This window comes from Anopheles merus, chromosome 3R (genome assembly GCF_017562075.2).
Source record: "Anopheles merus strain MAF chromosome 3R, AmerM5.1, whole genome shotgun sequence".
Classification (NCBI taxonomy): Eukaryota; Metazoa; Arthropoda; class Insecta; order Diptera; family Culicidae; genus Anopheles; species Anopheles merus.
The window spans coordinates 27,950,366-27,972,762 of NC_054084.1; the positions used below are offsets into that span (position 1 = coordinate 27,950,366).

The 22,397-nt window shown below is 52.0% G+C and overlaps 1 protein-coding gene across 3 annotated transcripts; it reads left to right on the top strand.

Annotated features, from left to right (window-relative positions):
- Window positions 1–3,201: 3,201 nt before the first annotated feature.
- LOC121597373 (fatty acid synthase) lies at window positions 3,202–21,947 on the top strand. Of its 3 annotated transcripts, none has more exons than XM_041923096.1 (7): window positions 3,202–3,921; window positions 11,468–12,115; window positions 13,138–15,274; window positions 15,352–15,497; window positions 15,577–19,979; window positions 20,275–20,418; window positions 20,522–21,947. In XM_041923096.1, exons 2-7 carry the CDS (start codon window positions 11,695–11,697, stop codon window positions 20,627–20,629), a joined length of 7,359 nt encoding a protein of 2,452 aa, XP_041779030.1. In that variant the 5' UTR covers window positions 3,202–3,921; window positions 11,468–11,694; the 3' UTR covers window positions 20,630–21,947. The 3 variants fall into 3 exon arrangements, with proteins under 3 accessions (XP_041779030.1, XP_041779028.1, XP_041779031.1); XM_041923094.1 differs by lacking the exon at window positions 3,202–3,921 and adding an exon at window positions 6,864–7,124; XM_041923097.1 differs by lacking the exon at window positions 3,202–3,921 and adding an exon at window positions 7,346–7,530.
- Window positions 21,948–22,397: the final 450 nt, after the last annotated feature.

Consider the following 22,397-nt stretch of genomic DNA (forward strand, 5'->3'; position numbering starts at 1 on the left):
ACAATTACATAAGGCTTGGAATTGAATTGAGCAAGACACGAACCGGGCACGCTCATGCGAATGATCGGCTGTTCCGAATAAGCACGGGCAAGAGTGATATTCGCGTGGCTTTCTGAATTATTGGCAGGATGATGAAAGATGGTGAGCTTGTTTCCTAATTAAAGCACCATTTTTTTTACAAACAAACAAGTTTTAAGGCCTTCAAGAACGTCCGGTAATGTCCAGGTACCAACTCTTAGCAGAGCGATGTACGCCTCCTATCAGGAAATCGAGATCCTCTTGATTTTGCGTTGTTACGGACGTTGGAATAACGAGTTTTTGAATTTTACAATTCCAGAAACTTTCCAGACAAGGTCTAGCAAGATCCAGAGTCGGTGTTGGAAGGTTTTTTACTTCAATCATTGAATTCTAGTGACAGTGTATGTGCTTCAGACTCAATGCCAGACGCAAACCTCAGTCTGTAGGACGCTTGTCCTGTTTGGCACTGTGTGAAGAGGTGCGCTGTGAGCTTGGGGAGCAGGATCAGGTGAAACAGGTGCTGTAGGAGTTAGTTTGAAACCAAGCACAGAGAGTTGTAACCTTAGATAATGCTGTTTTCTCAACATCAGTATCAACATTCGCATCTTGAGGCTGGTCTGGTGGTACATTCGTCAACTCGTACGACTAAACAACATGCCCGTCATGGATTCAAACCCCGAATAGATCATACTCCCATACATGCAGGAAATTCACTATCCTGCTATGGTAACATCCTGCTATGGTGCATGCAGGAGATTGACTATCCTGCTATGGTAACAATGAAGTCACTGTAATCCAAGCCCACTTCACTATCGGGTACTGGTAGGCCTTGACCGACAACGGTTGTTGCACAAAAGAAGAAGTTAGCATCTTAGCCATGCTGGCACAACAAGCTGTATTTTCTGGAATTCTTCTAGGTCCGTCAAGCTTTCATTCAAAAACCCTCAACTTCAATCTTTCTGTAATACTTCAACGAAAATTCTGCTTACCATCTGTGTGTGAGCACCCTTCTAGAAAGTTCAAATAAAAGTTATTATTTAATGAATTGCATGCAAAACCTTAACTTACTGTTTACGCTTGAAAATTCTGCAACGGTACCCCGCCGCATGTACTCGCCAGTAAGCGCGACATTGAACTTGAAAGTGGCTGTAAGTTCTCCGTCCCTTTCTTTGCGCACCCTTTTCCCACGGAGGCCAACAAAACCAGAGACGTTTGTTTGCGCTCTTTCTCTCTCCCTCTCCTACACTTAAACTCTCCAACTGTCCAACTTGCGCACCGGCTAGATACACCTGGCCTACTACCATGAAACAATCACGTTGTTTGTAACAAATAATGCTGCTTTTCTTACTTTTCTAAGCTTTTTCTCCTTGTTCGAAAAAAACAAACATTTTAAAGTTATGAAAAATTCGTTAATTCAAAAACCTGCAAAAAACCCCTGATTTCGTCCAGGAGCTGGGAATGTTTTCCTAGGTGGTCGGGAGGCGTTGGGGGACGCAGGGCGCACACACACCCTTTCAAGCCTGTTGCTATTTCATCTTCGCGTCTCTTTCGCGTAAATCATATGATTTCCTTTGCCACAGAGAGAGAGAGAGAGAGAGAGAGAGAGCGGGGGCAATTGTAGCCCCGTCGCCATGAGGGGAAGCCATCCGATACATAACCTACAGCAAGAGGAAAAGAAGCAGGCACCACCAGAAGCACACAGTTCCAGACACAAAAGAGCGAACCTTTCTGCCCCGGCGTACTCTCTCAAACCGTCCTCACTCTCTATCTCTCTCACTCTCTCTTTCTCGCTCGAGACCCGGTTTCGGTTGAGTCATGCGTGGTAGTGTGCGAATATCGCGCGCATATATTCACAAAACCAACCGACCTTCCGATTGGATATCGGGCAGTGGTCTGACATCAGGCGGCGTCTTTCCCATGCCTCCCCATTCCTTTGCCACCGGCCACACAGCCGGCTACGGTGCTGCTCCACCTGGTCGCCCGGAGACGAAGCGTCAATCATCCCCGGTGCGCCTCGGTCCCCAAAGCTAAGGGGAGTTTGTGGAGGAGTCGCCTTCACTACGTCATTTGCCAAGCAACTGTTTCTGTTGGTTTACACACGAACACCGGTTCAGTATCGCGTACTCTCTTTCGCACTTTCACGCATTGCCTACCATGGCTGGTGGTGGTGAATTGCATTTGGGCGATAGTTTTGCAAAACACGGGGTTTGGCGGAAAGGGATTGGACACACGAAAGCCCTTCAACTCCTGATATGGCCGAGTGTCCCAGCTAGTAGCGTCATTTTCGGCCGTGGGTCGCCGGTAGAATGTCACCGCTATATGTACGTTGTTCGAGCGTGTGTGGCAGCAGTCCCATGCATGGTGGAGCATCGAATTGCATCAGGAATTACATCAGGAACAACAGCAGCAGCGTCAGTTTGGGGATCAAAGCAACGGTTGAACTAGTTTGCTCGCTGCGCAGGGGGTTGTCATGGTGCGGCGGTACCGTTTTGTTGGGTGTTTCCTCACCTTGAGAAAAGTGATGGACATGTGGCGGACGGTTTGCGCATCATATGATTCACAGGCGCTTTACCGTTCTTAGTGGTCGCAAGGGAAAAAGTATGTTGATTTTTTTGATTGATTGAAAAGTTATTAGCAAAAATGAAGCAGTGCGTGATTTAGAGAGAAAGCAACATTTTATGTACAATAACAATCCAATTTTGGGAGAGATTGCAAATCGTGCGTTTTCTTTGAATTCTTGACACACACACACACACACACACATGAAAAACCGGCAACACGCGCGCTTCCCTTCAGCATCTTTGTTGTTGTTTGCCGATTTTTTTTTCTTTCTATTCTTCAACAGCGCTGCGAGAATTTTAGCATCACCACACCCTGGCGCGCGCCTCTACTACACACGCTTCTCGCTTCCGCAAACTGTGTCGCGGCAACACGCGCTATCTCTGTGTTGGTACATATCGTACGATATTTTCGAAAGCACTCCATCTCGCTTTGCTCGATACGGCGGGCCCGTTCGCACGTTCGCACGGTTGCCTGGAGAAGAGAGTGAGCGAGAGAGCGAGCGGGCGAATGAGATATGTGCAGGTGGAGAAAGAAATCGGCTTCTCGCACTGCCATTTGCTCCCGCTCTGGTGTGCGATTGTTGGGGGAAAATTCCGTCCCTTTCTTCGGTTTTCGTCTGCCTTGCTGATGACCGCGCTGGCCGTTGCTGCTGGTGCAAGCTCAGCATATTTCACACACCAGCAAGCGGGCTGGAAAACGCACTCCAGCACAAGTATTCACCGCCGGTGGAAGCATTTTCCCGAAGCGCTGCTGCTGCTGCACACGCCGTATCTTTAAAAGCCAACTCTCCCAAACAGCAAAGGAAGAATCGGAAAAAAACGCAGATGAGAGCAGATTTGATTGCAAATTGTTTTCGTGCTAACAAAGTGTGAAAATAAAAAAAAAAGTTTGAAATTGTTTGAAGCAGCATTGCACGTAAAGTGACAAATTAATGATAAAAGAGTATTGTAAGAGAAAGTACAGCACCGAAGTAAGGCCTCCCCACAGACAGGCCCAGTGAACGTTGGCAGTGAAGATTCTGCATCGTAGTAGCCTGTTCTGGTTTTTACTTTGGGACACAGCTTTCCGTTAAACCACAAAAAGTTAAGTGCGCGTGTGTGTGTGTGTTTCGTCTCTTTCTACCGGAAGTGTTGCCGGAAATTGATTGTCTGTGGCGAACAAAAAAAAAAGGACTGCAAGTGTGCAAGTACAATTCTCCAGTGCCTGAAAGTGCATCTAACACCCCCTGGAGAAGGTGAAAGGTTTTAAAGGCTTCTAGATAAGTTAGAATTACAAAAAAAGAATTCAAAGACTGACACTGTGCAACACACAAACTCATCGTCCCAGTTGAAGGAAAAGGTGGTAAGTGCACGAAAGGCTACATTCGCTGCCTAACCTGCTTGAATTGCAATTGCGTTCTGTGGGAAATCGATTTTCCCTATCCCCAAGTGTTCGTCTGGCGTGGGCGTTGGGTGTGTGTTTCGTAACGAAATCGATCATTATAAACGCATACAAAAAGAGCGATGTAGGCTCCTCTCTGCCCAAGGGCCTCTTGCCTCTAGGGCTTCCGCTCTGGAACGTTCGCAAAAATCGATTGCACCGCGACAGCGGCACAACGGCACATTGGAGGAGAGCCCGGAGAGATCGTTCAGCGTGTGATAAAGTGGCCGTAAAGTGCCACCGATACATCGAGTTAGGGAGTCCATTTCCACGGCTGGAGCTCGCAAAGCCTCACCGCTTCTTTTACCTCTGCCAGACGAGTAGCCGTCTCCAAGATGCTCCATCCTCAAAATTGGAGGTCTTTGACCCCTGCACCACAGGTTCGGTTCGGTTCAAAATGTGGTGTGTTTTTGTGTGTTAACCCCCTCTCTCTTTGCTTGGTTGCCCTCGAGCCGACGCATATGAATGAATGGGAGAAGTCGCTGGGAAGCAAAAGGAAGGAGGAAGACAGGAAGTGTGCAGATAGCAGGCCGGCAAACGCCTGGTTCTTTGATGCCCGCACCCCTGCTCCCGTGTGCACTGGGTAGGAAATATGGGAAAACGAAGACGGACGAGAAGTAGGCCGCACAACCGTTTCGCAAAATCCGTAATTAGTTCAACCAAGCCCCCTCCTTCCCCCACCATGCCTCCTACCGTTAAACACCCATACATACTCGCACACAAATACACCATTTGGTTTAGTGTCGAACCACAGTTGCCTTCGTCTGTTCTGTGCTTCTCAATCGATTTACCTTTTTTTGTTGGTGTATGTGTGTGTCTGTAAACCTTCTATTGAGTGGGGAGGGTGAATGAAGGAAGTGGGTGAGGTTGGTCAACATTTCCATTTCGGTTGGTTGGTTGGTGGTTTGGGAAATTGATTTTAATTTTCCTCCATCCGTTGCCTTTCTTCTTGGAGTTTCGTCGTTCCTTCACGACCGCTACACACCGCGATTGCCGATCTGCAAAATCACAGCCATCCGCCTTTCCACTCTCCTCTGGCACCCTGGCATACCAGTTGTGATTGTGTGTGTATGTGTGTGTGTGTGTGTGTGTCACATAAAATAGGATCGGATGATGTTTTATTTGGCAACTTTCACTTTCACAATTTTATTTGTTTCTTCGCCGTAGGAGGGACGGCCACACACGGCTACGTCTGGAAAGTTCGACTGTGGGAGCAAAAGTTTTAGCAAAAGTTTAGAAAAAAAAAATACTGATAAAGCAATTTACAGCAAACGCGACCAACAGAAGGCAATTGCCTTTGACAATGAACAGTGAATTATGCAGCGGAATAGGCAAACGCTTTGACACCGATTAGGCGCATCACACAATCAGCCCTCAAAAGCACGCACAGGCTCTGCTGTAAAAAAGATGACTACTTGGATGCAGTTGCGTGGAGTGTGTTGCATCATCTCTGGTAGAAAAAGAGAATAAAAGATTGGTAGCTGTTCTTCCCGATGTGTTCCAGCTGACGGAGGGATGGGCTGACCGAGCAATCAGCAAGCGATCGCGTGTATCGCGTTACAACAATGTGAAGCGAAACGGAGGAACCGTTCGAGCACGCGCATTACACGCTGTACGACCGCTGTGGAGTCGTGTGTGTGTGTGTGTGTAGCAGGAGAGGCTTGGAGATTGTCCCAACCTGGACCTGTGGCGGCCGGGAAGGAAAGGACGCAAGGACGGGAAAGCAGAAACAGAAACGTCACTAAATGGGACAGCTTCATCATTATTCGCATTCCGCCGCACGCACAAGGTCGAACTAGATCGTTGCACAGGATTTGTTACCGCATTTCCTACATTTACACTCCACCTCCCTCGATCTGCGTAAGAGCAGTAATCGGCTGGACGGTGGAGCCTGGGCGGTTGAAAAATTATCCCACAAATGTCGCGCAATGTCGCTAATCACTTGCGCATCTAGAGCGTGCTCTCTGTCATTTATATGCGAACGTCATGCGAGCATTGGTAGAAGATTTTACAATCTTGGTCGATAAATGATCTCAATGATCGAGTAGTTATTGCCTTGCTATTGAATGTATTTGTAGTTCTCTCCTAGTGTTACCTAGTAGATCGATCAACTGATTTAAACACCTGTCGTACGACTAGCGACTTCAAGGAGTGGCGAAAGCATGGCAAAGTCCCTTACAGAGGTGGCTCGATATCATGATAATTCGTGGATTTAACCACAACGATGCTGACGCAAGTGACGCAAAAATCTGAAACGATACGACCCACACGCCTAACCATGCGCATCTGCACCAAGTGCGCAAATGTGCTCCCCTCATTGCAATGGACACCGATCGCGTGATCTGTGAGCCGTCCGCATCCGAGGCGCATGATATGGTATGATGCTTTCGGCGGGAGCAGCATGGTAGCAGATGCTTGATCTCGTTGCCCTTTTCCGACTCACACAAACAAAACAAAAACGTGTGCACACACACACATACACTCACCATGTGCCCACCCACAAATATGCACCGGCGGCAACTGACAACAACGCACGGCGCAGCAATGATGCACCAAAACATTCCGCAAAGGAGAAAGAAGGGCATTACACCAAACGGACCAGGGCCGAGGTACGACCAGACACACACACACATACACTCGGCGAGGTGGAGTGTGCGTGATTTGCGATAAGGGTTTAGGACACGTCCGTGTGTTTGCCCGAAAGGACGGAGCGAACGAATCGGGCTTCGAGCCCATGGCGCTCACGAACACAGCGATAGCAGCAGCAGCAACAGAACCGCATGGTACGTCATGGGAGAGAGAAAGAGAATGATGAGGGGGGAGCATGGTGGAAGGACCCCATTTCTCCAGCATAAGTAGAACCCAACGGCCAAGGGCGGAAGCCAGTCGAAAGCGAAGCTTCAGCGCGTTCGGTCCAGAGTTGACCTCCGGTTCCGCCAGTTCACCCGTTCTTTCCCAAGAAACGACGCCCTAAGCAGCGTTGGTAGTAGGCGCTAATCAGCAGATCTCGGACCACGCGACGCTTCACCAGCATCTCCGTCCAGAAGATCATCCGATTCTTGACGAGCGAACGCATACATCAATCGTGTGTGTGCGTTGTTTCGGCGGCTTTTTGTAGTAAAGAGGTGAGCAGAGAGGAAGAGAGCGATACGCGGGGAACGTATTGTTGCTGTGGACACTGCAGAGTGGCGTGTTTGGCTGCTGCTCCACGCCGTGGAGTGGAGTGAGCGAAGCGTTGTGTGAGAGAGGAGACGTGAGTAAGATGCGCACATCACTGCGAAAGCGCCTTCCTGTTCCCGAGATTCGCGCACCGGTTGCAAGCGACTCTGGGTTTTGATCTGACACCCAGGTTGGGGCATTCGGCTTCGTCTGGTTCTAGAGAGCGGACGTGGAATTTTTGGGCAACCGATCGGAGAACAGAGTAGAAGGGAGCTGTGTGTGCACGCGTGTGCAAGTATATATGGTGTGATTCGTTATATCCCGTGTTTTGTAAGACGCACGGGACAACCCAGTACGACCCAGATACCCGCAGTGAGTTAAGCCCCTATAGGGTGATGATAGTAGTGGTCCAGTGGGAATTTGAAGTGCGTTTGAAGTAGTACACACAGTGCCAACGAAAAAAAAGCTTACAACGTGTACCATTCCAACGGTGGTTATCAGAACTCTTTACACTGTACTGTGTGGAAGAGGGAAGGGACAGACAGGTTGTTCGTGTGAGCTGTCTCGGTGCAAGAGTTTGGCAAACATTGAACAAATATTTACAGTGCAGCGTAGTTTAACCAGCTGCGCAATGGCTCGCCACTCCATTAGCACTTCGAAATAATAAGCTGATAATGATCTGCACAAGATCATCGATCTCCCAAATATTGTGGAACAGGGGGAAAAGAACGCAGAGGAAAAGTACATAAACAAACAGCTACAGGCAACGGTTCTATTTCAAGGCTGCCACCTCATACCGGGACTGGCCTGTCCGAAGTTGCCAAGTGACGAAGAGCTGGAGCAGTATACAGCAGGGGCTGTCAACATGTCTCTTTCGACAGATGATAACGTGTTTAGCTCGATCAGATCAAATGAAATGCATAATGCTAGAAGATTACGTGGAAGAATCCGCGAGACCAAGTGCCTGGAGAACTGGAGTGCATTTGAATTGCGTGTACATATCTCCAACAGCGTCGCTTTTTCGTTTCGTTGTCGACTACAAAAGATGAGCTTGTCGTGGAGAAGAGAGGACCCTGCTGCTAATAATTTTTATCTGTTTTAAAACACACAGAAACACGTTGTTAACATACAATCTGTTTCCCGCACGATTAGACAAGCGTGACGCGGCTAGGTGCGCAAGACCGAAGAAGCAGCCGATCAACGTTGCATCGCACGTTGCAGCAGCAGTACCGAACCACGACACGCCACCTATAGTAGCGTGTTCAGAGCATCGGAAGTGTGTAAACATGAACTTGAACGAGGCAAAACATTAAACAAACGATCCCGCCGCACCAAGATCGCACCAAGATCCAAGGGGATAGTAGTTGCTGCCTGCCCCGACCAGCCTAACACTCCCTCTAGCGGTCAGGGTCATTTGATTTGATAGGCCGCCTGTCCCGTTGGTGATTGGTTAATCTATGTTTTTTTGCCTTTCCTTTCCTGCTCTACTGCTGTTTCTTTTTAGAGTAATCGAACTGCAAAAATTATCAACACCTCGTGATGATTTGTGTGACAGCGCATCTATGCATGGGTGTGTTGTGTGTGTGTGTGTGGAATGCATGTTGAAATAAAACCGGAAGATCGTTGGATGGCGTGATCGCCGGTAGACGTTAATGGGCGATAAAAAGGCTTCTCACGCGGAGCAGGTTCGAAGAAGAAATCTCGACACAAGGGATTGTGGACCAATTTTTGGCTATTTTAAATGCACAATTGCATTAATAATATCATCATATTGTTGCCCTGTATACGCCGGGAATGGTTTGTGACATGTTGCCAACCATTTTTGGGACCTGGCTTGTAGATTTGCAGACATTACGCTTTAATGAAGGTACAATAGAAACTCCGCTTGAACCTGATGCGAATGATACTGATTTGTGTGATGTCGTCTCTGCTGTGTAACACAGTGGAGAAGCACACACAAAGGCCAATTGCTTGCCATCGCTTGTACTTGTTGAGAGCACGATCATCATCAAGCCCCGCGTGTCTTTTTGCGAGGGCCTTGACCATTGTTGGCAGTTTGAATTTACTTAGGAACTGCTTATTTTTTCGCTTTTTTTGTTGCTAATGCCACTTCCCTTTTTTCTTGGAAGCTGCATCCACTGCTTCACGTATATACTTACGCCTCCGGGAGGCCCCATTGAGGCCCCCTTGCCGTATTTCATCTTTTTATCACCACGGTGAGACAACGGTTACTGTACTGGCTGGCGTACATTCACAGGTATTGGCCAGTCATGATCATTCGATGTGTGTTTTCGTGTTCTCTTTTTTCCGTTGTTTCATAACTTACATTCGCAAGGGTTGACGTGGTTTTGTTTTGTTCACTTCCAAGTGATCTTTTTTTTTACGTGCATGGTGTGATGATCATTTTGCCAACCTATCACCCCTTCCCCTGTCTTGCCGGTGAACCGATGAACGAAGAAGAGTTTTGTGTGTTGCTGAAAAAACCCGCAGCTAATGTGCGCCAAAGGGGAAGGGAGTTTGGCAATTTTTAATGCGATGCTCTTCATTTAGGTCGCCGAGAGTTGAGTTGTGGCGCGATGTTTTCGCTTGGCGAAAGGCTGCTGCTCGCAATGCTGTGTGCGCATTTCCCCCTCGCATTCGTCAAGCTCGTACGATTTTAGGGGCGAAATTTTTGGCCAACGAATTCCGAATTCCACGAAAGCAGAGCGAATGGGCGCGAGGAGGGTTTTATTGTTATTATTATTGTGTACACCAAAGATTTCCCCCAATCTTTCTCCACTTTCTTCAACGTTGGAGCGGTAGGATGCTTTCTGCGGTTCGTTGGAGATCCGCTGGTGCCTATTACTTTGCTTTTTCGTTGCGTTGCGAAAGCCAAAAAGGCCGCACACACACACGTGGAATTACCTATCAGCGTGCTAAAACATGCTTCCCTTGTTGAACCACCATCTGTCGTTACGTGTGTAGTGTTGGTGGCGGGGTGGTGGCTGTTGAAATTGTTTTGTTTTTTATTTGCGCAAAACAACATCACCCAAGTATTGTTTTCGTCCCCCACAAAGAGAGGAGTATTGCCTCTTGTGTGGTTGAACTTTCAGTAAAAATTCCACCAACATAAACCAGGTCCACTTCAGACCGGATCGCTTAACGACAGAGGGATATCAGAGGTTAATAAACGTTGCAATTTTGATACTGACGGGATTAGCAACAACACTGATAAAGAATCGTAAGGATCTTTCAAACTTCCAGTCTTTCTCAGCGAAAATGATGTGCTACCTGGCCTCTTCTCTTGATCTACGTCCTCGGCGTGAAATTCGATGCTGCTTCGCGTCTTACGTCAATGCCTCCAAAAACGATCGTCATGTGTATGGTAATCGGTATTTGAGGAGTGCTTGATCATTCGTCACAAACTCCTCATGTATTTCCCACATTTTTTTTGTTCGATGGATACAGATACAGCAAGAGATACAGCGAGACTGGTTTGTTGAGTTTTGAGGGGCTTGTCCATCGTTCGCTTTGACCGCTGTTGCCATGACAGTTATTCCAATCGACATTTACTGATAAGATTGCCTCAACTCGGCGTACAGCCAATCGGTTAATTGCTTATCTCGAAGGGGGGTAAGGATGCATTTCTTCCCTATCACTGTTGCTATTATTGGATTCGTTGACGGAATCGCATGTGGAGCCTTATATCAGTCTATCGAAATCCTTATTAGTTCAAATAACGCAGATAGTGATTGTGGTCGCATTTGCCCATTTGCATTCTTTATCTTTTGTCTATCGTATACGATATCGCATATAATCTTTGTATGACGTCCATTTCCGACACGTTTTTGTGATATCTTATCTTGGTTTAGCTCGTTGGTATCCCCTTCGTACATGGATGAGGCATGCAGCGCGTGCCAAAAATCAGTTCCATCGCTTTATGTATGCACTTGGCACCGTCTGACTGGGCAGATTGGTTTAATCGAATTAAATTTCAACTGGTATGGCGTGCGGTGGCAATGAAACTCTTAAACGTTTCCACAAACTCCATCAGCTAAGGGAGTTGGCAGGAGAGATGGATGATCACGACTAGCTTGTACGATACAGTAGATAACAGAAAAAGAGATTCCCTGTTGATTGTAACACACACTGTAGGACATTTCGCTTATTATTGTTGCAGGCTTTTGTAAGGATTCTCATCTGGTCTTCGATTTAATTAATTTACTTTTACTTCAATCTTACCCCAACAGACATCAAGAGAAACCAATGAAAATACTGACTGACTTTATATTTGTTTGCACCCTTTTCTCTCTTTTCCCATTTTCTCTAGCCACCAATTAGGCGCTGCTGGTTATCCTTCTAACAAACGCGTGGTAACAACCCCCGGGACTCTGCAACAATCGCAGGGTATCATCAGGAGCAAACGTCAGCGTTAACAGGCTTCTTCAGGCGTACCGTCCTCCCCCCCGTGGTATATCGCGTACAAGCGCCGCCATTCCTTCGCGAGGCAAACGTTCGAACAGACGCAAACAACGACGCAATCAAAGCAGCTCGACCATGCCGGCCCGCTTCGAGGAGGTGACCGCTGCTGACACCCGCCGCGGTGTCCCCATCGATCTCGCCGGGGGACACTACGATGTCGGCGGTGGGGTGGGGGTGGGTGGCCATGGAGGCCACCCCCGGCCCGCCATACCGGACGACATCTGCATCACAGGCTTCTCGGGCCGGCTGCCCGAAAGCTCCAATATTGAGGAGTTCAAGCGCAACCTGCTGGAGGGCGTGGACATGGTGAACGACGACGATCGGCGCTGGCCCCGCGGCCTGTACGATCTGCCGACGCGCATCGGCAAGATCAAGGACGAGGATCTGATGAAGCTCGATGCGGAGTTTTTCAAAATTCACCAAAAGCAGGCAGAGTGTATGGATCCGCAGCTGCGCATGCTGCTGGAGTGTACGCACGAGGCGATCATTGATGCTGGTACGTATACCCCATTGTTTGCGGATGATGGGCAATTGGGGTGTGTGTAGTGCATTGCGCGCAAGCGGTCAAATGCCCAAAACAAAAACAAAACAAAAAACCCTACAGGACGCTTAGAAAAACCTGTTTCGTCAAGAGTTTGCGCTCAGAAACGTCACACTGGCTTGCTTGTCCGTTATTTTTTGCCTATGTTCCATTTAATGATTGGCGCAAACGTTCTCGAGCCCGGCCGATCGTACGATCGCTGCCAATATAGGTATTCTGTTTGATAAGAAAAAAAAAAAAACCACCCCGCTCAGGTGTACTTGTGCGCACGGGTTTCTTTCCGCCGACCGCAAATGACGCACGCACGCGGAAAAGAGTCACACATCTCTTCCCCCCATTGCGCGAACGATTATTTGATTTTGCCTCACCGCCCGTACGATCGTCTGATGCTTCTTGACTTTGGCGGAAGCCGGGATTTTTGTACACAATTGAACGTTTCGTGCAGCGTTGTTTGAGGAGCGGCGAAGAGGGGAAGCAATTTTTCCGCTTTTTTTGTATCAGTTGCAGTAAAATGGCACTTTTTTCTGTATGCTAAACTTTGGTGCTAGGTGCTGCGAGCGTTAAAGAACAAGTATCCGTTTCGTTACGCTCCTCTTTTAACTTCCCTGTGCCCACACAGCACCATTTGCGAAGCATTTCCAGCCAATTGCTCATAACAAATAATAGCTCATTTACGTCGAATTTTAGTGTTGCGAATGACGACGGCACGGACACGAGCAAAAAAGTGCGTTTGAAATTGAATTGATGGAAGGCAAGAGGAGAGGCGGCAAGTATTATGTGCCGGACAATTGCGTCACAAGGTTAAACGACAACTTTTGTGAAGATTTGCGTAGTTAAAATATTGTGAATTGTTAAGCTCTTTTCTGTGTTAGCTTGGATGTAGCTGTAGGAGTGGTTTTTTCTACTGTATTTCAATTTTTTCAAGTATTTGAGTTCTTTAATTAACGTTTCGCATGTTTTTCAACACAATTTGCCAGGCATCAACCCACAAGAAATCCGCGGCAGCCGCACCGGCGTGTACATCGGCTGCTCGAACTCGGAAACCGAGCAGCACTGGTGTGCCGATCCGGACCTGGTGAACGGGTACGGTCTGACCGGCTGCGCCCGTGCCATGTTTGCCAACCGCATCTCGTTCACGTTCGACTTCAAAGGCCCGAGCTATGCAGTCGACACCGCCTGCTCGAGCTCGCTGTTCGCGCTGTCGCAAGCGTTCGCCGACATGCGGGCGGGCCACTGCGATGCAGCGATCGTGGCCGGCTGTGGCCTCATCCTGAAGCCCACCATGTCGCTGCAGTTCAAGCGGCTGAACATGCTGAGCAAGGACGGCATGTGCAAAGCGTTCGACGAGTCGGGCAACGGGTACGTGCGGTCGGACGGCTGCGTCGTGACGTTCCTGCAGCGGGCCGCCAACTCGCGCCGCATCTACGCGAGCGTGCTGAACGTGCGCACCAACACGGACGGGTACAAGGACCAGGGCATCACGTACCCGATCGGCGAGATGCAGAAGCGCCTGATTCGCGAAACGTACGAGGAGATTGGGCTGAGCCCAGCCGACGTCACGTACGTGGAGGCGCACGGTACCGGCACGAAGGTGGGCGACCCGCAGGAGGTGAACGCAATTACGGACTTTTTCTGCAAGGACCGGAAGGCGCCACTGCTGATCGGGTCGGTAAAGTCGAATATGGGCCACTCGGAACCGGCGTCCGGCGTGTGCTCGATCGCGAAGATCCTGATCGCGATGGAGGAGGGCGTCATCCCGGGCAACCTGCACTACAACAGCCCGAACAAGGACCTGTACGGGCTGATGGATGGCCGGCTGAAGGTGGTCGATCGCAATCTGCCCTGGAACGGTGGCATTATTGGGCTGAACTCGTTCGGCTTTGGTGGTGCGAATGCGCACGTCATCCTGAAATCAAACCCGAAGCCGAAACCGATCAGCCCGAAGGATGGTGGCTTCCCGAAGCTGATGGTGGCGTCCGGCCGCACGACGGAAGCGGTGGAAGCGTTCCTGGACCAGGCGGCCAAGAGCAAGGACGACGAGGAGTTTGTGGGGCTGGTGAATGAGATTCACAGCCGCAACATTCCGCTGCATAATCACCGCGGGTACACGGTGGTGGCCGGCGATGGACAGTCGCAGACCGTGCGCGAGGTGCTGGAGGTGAATGCGGATGAGAAGCGCCCGGTGTGGTTCATCTACTCCGGCATGGGCTCGCAGTGGGCCAGCATGGCGAAGGATCTGATGCAGCTGGAGGTGTTCCACAGCAGCATCTACCGGTGTGCGGAGGCGCTCCGCCCGGAGGGTGTCGATCTGATCGACGTGCTGACGAAGAGCGACGAGACCAAGTTCGACAACATCCTGAACTCGTTCATCTCGATCGCGGCGGTGCAGGTGGCGCTGACCGATGTGCTGACGCACGTGGGCATCACGCCCGACGGTATGGTTGGCCACTCGGTCGGCGAGCTGGGGTGTGCGTACGCCGACGGGTGCTTCACGCCCGAGCAGACCGTGCTGGCCGCGTACTGGCGTGGTCGCAGCATCCTCGACACGGACCTGATCGCGGGCCAGATGGCGGCCGTTGGCCTTTCATGGGAGGAGTGCAAACAGAAGCTGCCGAAGGACGTGATCCCGGCGTGCCACAACAGTGCGGACAGTGTAACGATTTCCGGCCCGGTCAGCTCGGTCAGCAAGGTGATTGCGGACCTGAACGCACAGGGCATCTTTGCAAAGGGCGTGAAATCATCCGGCATCGCGTTCCACAGTCGCTACATTGCGGATGCGGCACCGAAGTTGCGCAAATCGCTGGACCGCATCATCCCCAATCCGAAGAACCGTACGCCGCGCTGGATCAGCACGAGCATACCGGAGGAATCGTGGCCGACGGCACTGGCCCAACAGTCCTCGTCGGCGTACCACGTGAACAATCTGCTCTCTCCGGTCCTGTTCGCGGAAGGGCTGAAGCACGTGCCGGCCAATGCGATCTGCATCGAGATTGCACCGCACGGGCTGCTGCAGGCGATTTTGAAGCGAGCTCTGGGAAAGGATGCGACCAACTTGAGCTTGATGAAGCGTGACCATGCCAACAACATGATCTTCCTGCTGAGCAACCTGGGAAAGTAAGTAAAGGATGGGGTAGAGGTGTTTCAGAAATTTGGAGCATTTTTCTAACACACTTCTTTCATTTTCCCTGTAGACTGTACGCTTCCGGGGCTCAACCACAGGTGCAGAAGCTGTACCGCCCGATTACGTACCCGGTGGGTCGGGGAACTCCCATGCTGAACTCGCTGGTCAAGTGGGATCATTCCATCAATTGGTTCCTCGCCAAAATTGGTGTTGAAAGTGAGTTTGCTTCGCTGCTTGGAATCGGATTTTTCCCTCCCGCCGATATGAACCATTTTCCTTTCTTGCTTCAAAACAGACAAATCGGGTGAAACGATCATCGATGTTAACCTGGGCAAGGATGAGGACGCCTACCTGGCGGGTCACACGATCGACGGGCGCGTGCTGTTCCCGGCCACCGGCTATCTGACGCTGGCCTGGCGCACGTACGCCAAAATGCAGGGCGCCGACATCGAGAAGACGCCGGTCGTGATCGAGAACGCGGTGTTCCACCGGGCTACCATCCTGCCGAAGGACGGTTCGGTCAAGTTCGGCATCAACTTCTTCGACGGTACCGGTGCGTTCGAGATCTGCGAGGGCGGCACGCTGGCCGTCTCGGGCAAACTGACCATCCCGGAGAAGATCGAGCAGGAGGAGCTGCCGCTGAACAGGCTGGAGGCGGACAAGTCCGGCCTGCCACTGAACATGAGCGACGTGTACAAGGAGCTGCGGCTGCGCGGCTACGACTACGCCGACATGTTCCGCGGCGTGACGCGCAGCGACGGGCGTGCCATCACTGGCGAGCTGCAGTGGCGCGACAACTGGGTCAGCTTCATGGACACGATGCTGCAGTTCAGCATCCTGGGGAAGGATTTGCGCGAGCTGTATCTACCGACGCGCATTGAGAAGATTGTCATCAACCCGGCCCGCCACCTCGAGATGGTGGCCAACCTGACGCAGGCGGGCGACGATCGCACGCTGCCGGTGTACATGTACCGGGAGATTAACGTCATCAAGTCGGGCGGGGTGGAGATGCGCGGACTGCGCGCAACGCTTGCGCCGCGCCGCCAGGGCACGCAGGCGCCGCCCACGCTGGAGAAGTACGTGTTTGTGCCGAACGCCAACGAGAAGGAGCTGGCGGAGGGCAACAGCGAGAAGGCGCGGCTGCGTGCGATCACGGCCGCCGTCCATCTGGTGATCGAGAACAGTGCCGGTGCGCTCAAGATCAAGGTGGCAGAGGCAAGCTTCGAGCGGTCGCCCGAAAACACGATGGCCGGCACGGTGCAGGCCATCATCGAGGGCGAGCCGACGCTCGCGAGCGATGTGGCCGTGGCGACAACGCACCAGCCGGACAGTCTGGTGCAGCACTACGGCGAGTCGGGTGTGCGCGTCCTTAGCAAGGACGTGGCGGCGGGTGCGATCGAGCAGAACTGCCACCTCGCGATCGGGTACGACACGTTCGGGCGGGCCGATCCGGACACGATCCTGCGCAATCTGCGCGATTCAATTAAGGCGGACGGGTTCGTGCTGCTGGAGGAGTCGCGCAGCACGTTCGATGCGCGCTGCCGGGCCGCGCTCGTGAAGGCTGGATTTACGCTCGTCAGCACGCAGGTGTGCGAGAAGAAGGTGTTTGTGCTGGTGCGGCCGACCATTGCCGAGCTGGCGCAGCGCAAGAGCGTCGTGATCGCGCTGACGGAGCGCTCGTTCGGCTGGGTGGAGGAGCTGAAGGCAGCGCTGGCGAAGGCGGAAACGACCGGCACGTACGTGTACATCGTGTGCCAGGGCGAGGAGCTGTGCGGTGCACAGGGTTTGATGAACTGCGTGAAGAACGAGGTGGGTGGCAAGTTCGCCCGGCTGTACTTCATCCAGGATCGCAAGGCGGACAAGTTTTCGCTGACTGGCGCCATGTACAAGGAGCAACTGGCGAAGGATTTGATCTGCAACGTGCTGCGTCCGGCCAATGGAACGCCGGCCCCGGCCTGGGGCACCTTCCGCCATCTCCGGCTGGACAGTCAATCAAACGCACCGTCGCTGCCGGTGGAGCACGCGTACATAAACGCGCTCACGAAGGGCGATCTGGCGAGCCTGAAGTGGATCGAGAGTTCGCTGTCGCGCGAGCGGCCCGATCCGAGCGCGCGCGACGCACGCACCGAGCTGTGCACGGTGTACTACGCGCCGATCAACTTCCGCGACGTGATGCTGAGCTCGGGCAAGCTGGGGGCGGACGCTCTGCCCGGCGATCTGGCCACGCAGGACTGCATCCTGGGGCTGGAGTTTGCGGGCCGTGACTCGAACGGACGGCGCATCATGGCGATGGTGCAGGCCAAATCGCTCGCGACCACTTGTGTGGCGCAGCGCAACATGATCTGGGAGATTCCGGACGGCTGGACGATGGAGCAGGCGTCGACGGTGCCGTGCGTGTACTCGACCGTGTACTACGCGCTGGTCATGCGCGGACGCATGAAGCGCGGCGAGTCGATCCTGATCCATGCCGGGTCGGGCGGCGTTGGCCAGGCGGCCATTTCGGTGGCACTGGCGGCGGGCGTGACCGTGTACACCACGGTCGGTTCGAAGGAGAAGCGCGAGTTCCTGAAGCGCACCTTCCCGCAGCTGACCGACCGGAACATTGGCAACTCGCGCGACTGCTCGTTCGAGCAGCTGGTGATGCGCGAAACGCAGGGCCGCGGTGTTGATCTCGTGCTGAACTCACTCGCCGAGGAGAAGCTGCAGGCGTCGATCCGTTGTTTGGGGCTGAATGGACGCTTCCTGGAGATTGGAAAGTTCGATCTGAACAACAACAGCCCGCTCGGCATGTCGGTGTTCCTGAAGAACACGTCCTTCCACGGTATCCTGCTGGATAGCGTTATGGAAGGTGACGATGAGACGATCGCCGAGGTGGTGAAGCTGGTGGCGGACGGTATCAAGAGCGGTGCGGTGCGGCCCCTGCCGACGAGCGTGTTCACCGAGCAGCAGGTCGAGCAGGCGTTCCGCTTCATGGCGTCGGGCAAGCACATCGGCAAGGTGGTGGTGCGCGTGCGCGAGGAAGAAAAGGCGAAAATTGTGCAGCCGGCGCCGAAGCTGATCAGCGCGATCCCGCGCACCTACATGCACGCCGAGAAGGTGTACATCCTGATCGGGGGGCTCGGCGGGTTCGGGCTGGAGCTGTCCAACTGGCTGGTTTCGCGCGGCGCTAAGATCATCGTGCTGACGTCGCGCAGCGGCGTGCGCACGGGCTATCAGTCGCTCATGATCCGGCGCTGGACGGAGCGGGGCGTGAAGGTGGTGATCGACACGAACGACGTGACGACGCTGAAGGGCGCCCAGAAGCTGCTGACGGACGCGGCCCGGCACGGCCCGGTCGGCGGTGTGTTTAATTTGGCTGCGGTGCTGCGCGACGGCCTGCTGGAGAACGCGACCGAAGCCGACTTCCGGGCGGTGTGCGTGCCGAAGGTGGACGGCACGAAGAATCTGGACGTGGCGACGCGCGAACTGTGCCCCGAGCTGGACTACTTCATCTGCTTCTCGAGCGTGTCCTGTGGGCGCGGTAACCAGGGCCAGGTGAACTACGGGCTGGCCAACTCGGCGATGGAGCGCATCTGCGAGGCGCGCCACGCGGTCGGCCTGCCGGCGACCGCCATCCAGTGGGGCGCGATCGGCGATACGGGGCTGGTGCTCGAGAATCTGGGCGACAACGACACGGTGGTGGGCGGTACGCTGCCCCAGCGCATGCCGTCCTGTCTGCAGACGATGGACCTGTTCATGCAGCAGCCCTGCCCGGTGCTTGCCTCGATGGTGATCGCCGAAAAGCGCAAAACGGACACGGGCGGTGTCAGCCTGGTGGGCTGCATTGCGAACATTCTCGGCCTGAAAGACACCAAGAACGTGTCGGACGGTGCGACGCTGGCCGACCTGGGCATGGACTCGCTGATGGGGGCGGAAATCAAGCAAACGCTCGAGCGCAGCTTCGATTTGGTGCTGAGTGCGGCCGAAATCCGGCTGCTTACCTTCGGCAAACTGCGCTCCTTCGAGAAGGGTGGAGCGGCGGCGGCCGGTGATGTCGGTGCGGCGGCGGGCGGTTCGCCCGCGGCTGCGGCTGCGAGCGAAAACGCGATCGGCGACGGTACACAGGTGAAGTTCAGTGCGGAGCTGATGCCGAAGGAGTGTCTGGTGCGGATGGAGTCGGCGGCACCGGCCGGCAGCAAGGCGCGGCCCGTGTTTGCGGTGCACGCCATCGAGGGCGTCATTACGGCGCTGATCCCGCTGGCCCAAACGCTGCCGGTGCCGGTGTACGGTTTGCAGTGCGACGAGGCAGCCCCGCTCGAATCGCTCGTGCTGCTGGCGGGCTACTACATCAAGCAGATACGCACAGTGCAGCCGCGCGGTCCGTACACGATCGTGGGCTACTCGTTCGGTGCGTCGATCGCGTACGAAATGGTCGCCCAGCTGGAGAAGGCGGGCGACACCTGCCAGCTGCTGCTGGTGGACGGTTCGCCCCGGTACGTGAGCTGGTACACCGAGGCGCAGAAGCAGCGCAACGCGAACGGCGAGGTCGTGCAGGCGGAGGACGAAGCGTACGCGCTGGCCTACTTTGCGATGGTGTGCGGTTCGCTCGACTACGGCCGCACCGCGAAGGAGCTGGTCGAGGCGAAGTCGTGGGAGGAACGGGTGGCCAAGTGTGCGGAGATGGTGCACGCGAAGGCACCGCAGTACTCGCTCAAGCTGGTAAGTGGGCTACGCTGCCTGTTGCTTTGCTTTGTTACAGGGTTTTCCAGGGGTTTCTCATAGTTGTGGGACACTTGCTTGACTCTTTCTTACGGGAAGTGAACTTAGGGTGGAAATTGGACGCTATGGTACCCTTTTTGGACAGGCTCATTGGAAATTCATTACATTAAGTTCATTTCACGTAAGAAGGAGTCGATAAAGTGTACCACAGCTATGAATACTCCTGGAAAACTCTGTATCGTTTGTAGGTAGAAATTTAACCTTTTCCGTCTCCTATTTTGTTCCATTCCTTCAGCTCGCCACCACCGCCAAGTCGTTCGTGGGCAAAATCGTCGCCAGCCACATGTACAAACCGGCGTCCAAGATCAAGGCCACGGTGAAGCTCGTGAAGCCGACGGAAAATTACGCCAAACTGCAGGGCGACTATGGCCTATCGGACGTAAGTATTTGGAACGGTTCGTTTGGGTGACCGTTTTGTGTGCGGTGTGGCGGAAATCATGTGCTAATTGGAAATTGTGTCTTCTTCCACCCCACACCTACAGCTCTGCCAGCAAAAGGTTGAACTCTTCACGGTTGAGGGCGACCATCGATCAATGCTGCTGGGCGATTCGATGAAGAAAATCTCGGACGTGTTGCAGAAGCTGCTCTAAACAGGTGGTGCGATGCAATACCCAACTCGACGACTACTTCAACTCTCTTAAGAGCTCCTGCTGCGTAGAGAAAGAGGAGACCCTCTGCTGCGCGAGCGCGAGTGCTGTAATTTATGAAACATTTCCGGTTCTATACGCGTTCTTAGCGTGCAAAGAGAGAGAGAGAGAGAGAGATAGAGCTTGCGTAGAGATAGATGGTCCCAGTGATTTCATTTGATCGCCTGTTTTAAACAACCAACATTCCAACAGAATCTTAGCCTTTTAGTAATAATAGTTGTAGTAGTGGTAGTAGTAGTACTTGTTGCGCTCAAACCATTATCATCACTTCAATTGTGCACTTTAACCCACATTTCGAGAGAAAACCAATGCAAACATAAGGCCTTTACTGTTGTACATAAACTCAAAAAAACGGGGAGAACTGTTGGCTTTTGTTTTAGAGCAACAACAACTGGCTGCTACTACTACTACTACTACTACTACTGCCGCGGCCACTGGAAGCAGTGGCTTCCGTAGCATCCCGTAGCAGTAAGCAGTCGGCTCCGGGATGAAGGGGACAACAAAAACAGCACACGTGCGACATGTGACATAGATGTGTAAGGAGGGAACATTTGGGGAGCGGATCGTTTTGCATTTAAAAAATGCAATCACTGCTGAATGTTTTGTAGAATAGATTAAGCTTTAGCAGGAGTAAATTTGAAAAATGCTTGCTGCTTATGTTAGCATGAATGTTTTTAGTTTTTAACAACACACTTTGTCGATAAAAACAAAACCAGTTAACAGAAAACATCACAATTTAAATTAATTCGATCCTCTTGTTCTGTCGATCCCTTTTCGCCATTTATCTTTCTCACAATTGTTGAGCTGATACGGATGACAAAAGGGGAGGAAAGGGAAACATTGGAGGGAAATGGGTATGCTTTCGTTTTTAAATGTAAGAAGTGCAGTTTTAAAACTGTGAAATTTAATTAACTGTTCACCCTGCCAAGCGCAGGTTTGACTTTGTTCTCTACTATATGTCGATCGATGGATGAACGGGGGGGGGGGGGGGGGGGTGGGGTACGCTTTTATGAAAAGTTACTCTCCCTGTCTGAAGGAGCGAAATGTGGAGGGAAATGGATCGATGCAAAAAGGTTGGCAAATAAAACAAAAAAAATGGCATGAAAGGGTAGAGAGCCAGTGGCGATAAGAAGGCAGGAAGGGGATGCGCCAGAGAGCGTTGGCAGGATTGAGAAAGCTATAGAGAACAAATACAAAAAAGGACATCCAGGTTTTAGCTATTAAGGTGCAAATAAATAAAGTAAAATAACATAAACACATACCTACACAAAACCAAATCCTATCTACTATTAGAAAAGGGAGAGCAGGGAGAGCTGCAGAACGGATGTAACATCATATTAAAGTAGCACTGTTTATTAGAAATTGTGAAAAACCCCATGAAATTGACTCACACAAACTGACACAATATTGGTGTGATATACCAACGATACGATACAATTATACCTATATAACTTTATACAAATGGTAAAACAAAACATAAACCGATAGTCTGCACAAAATTGCACTTACACCCACCCCCCCCCCCCCCCCCACTTGCGCACCATGCCGTCTTATTAGGCTGGATGGATTCTTCTTCTTCTCCTTCCTCTTTTGCACAGTTTTTACCGCGCACTTTAGTGAGCAAACTTTTGCCAAGAAGCAAACAAACCTGTAACACAATGGAATGGAATAATATTGTTGCGCCGCGAAAAGGGGGAAAACGGAGTAGATT

What these genes read in the sequence shown, in the direction of transcription:
- LOC121597373 (XM_041923096.1), top strand. Translation starts at nt 11,695, where the DNA reads ATGCCGGCCCGCTTCGAGGAGGTGACCGCTGCTGACACCCGCCGCGGT. An exon ending in CGCCAAAATTGGTGTTGAAA is followed by an intron (nt 15,498 to 15,576) that starts GTGAGTTTGCTT and finishes GCTTCAAAACAG; the next exon opens with ACAAATCGGGTGAAACGATC. An exon ending in GCGACTATGGCCTATCGGAC is followed by an intron (nt 20,419 to 20,521) that starts GTAAGTATTTGG and finishes CCACACCTACAG; the next exon opens with CTCTGCCAGCAAAAGGTTGA.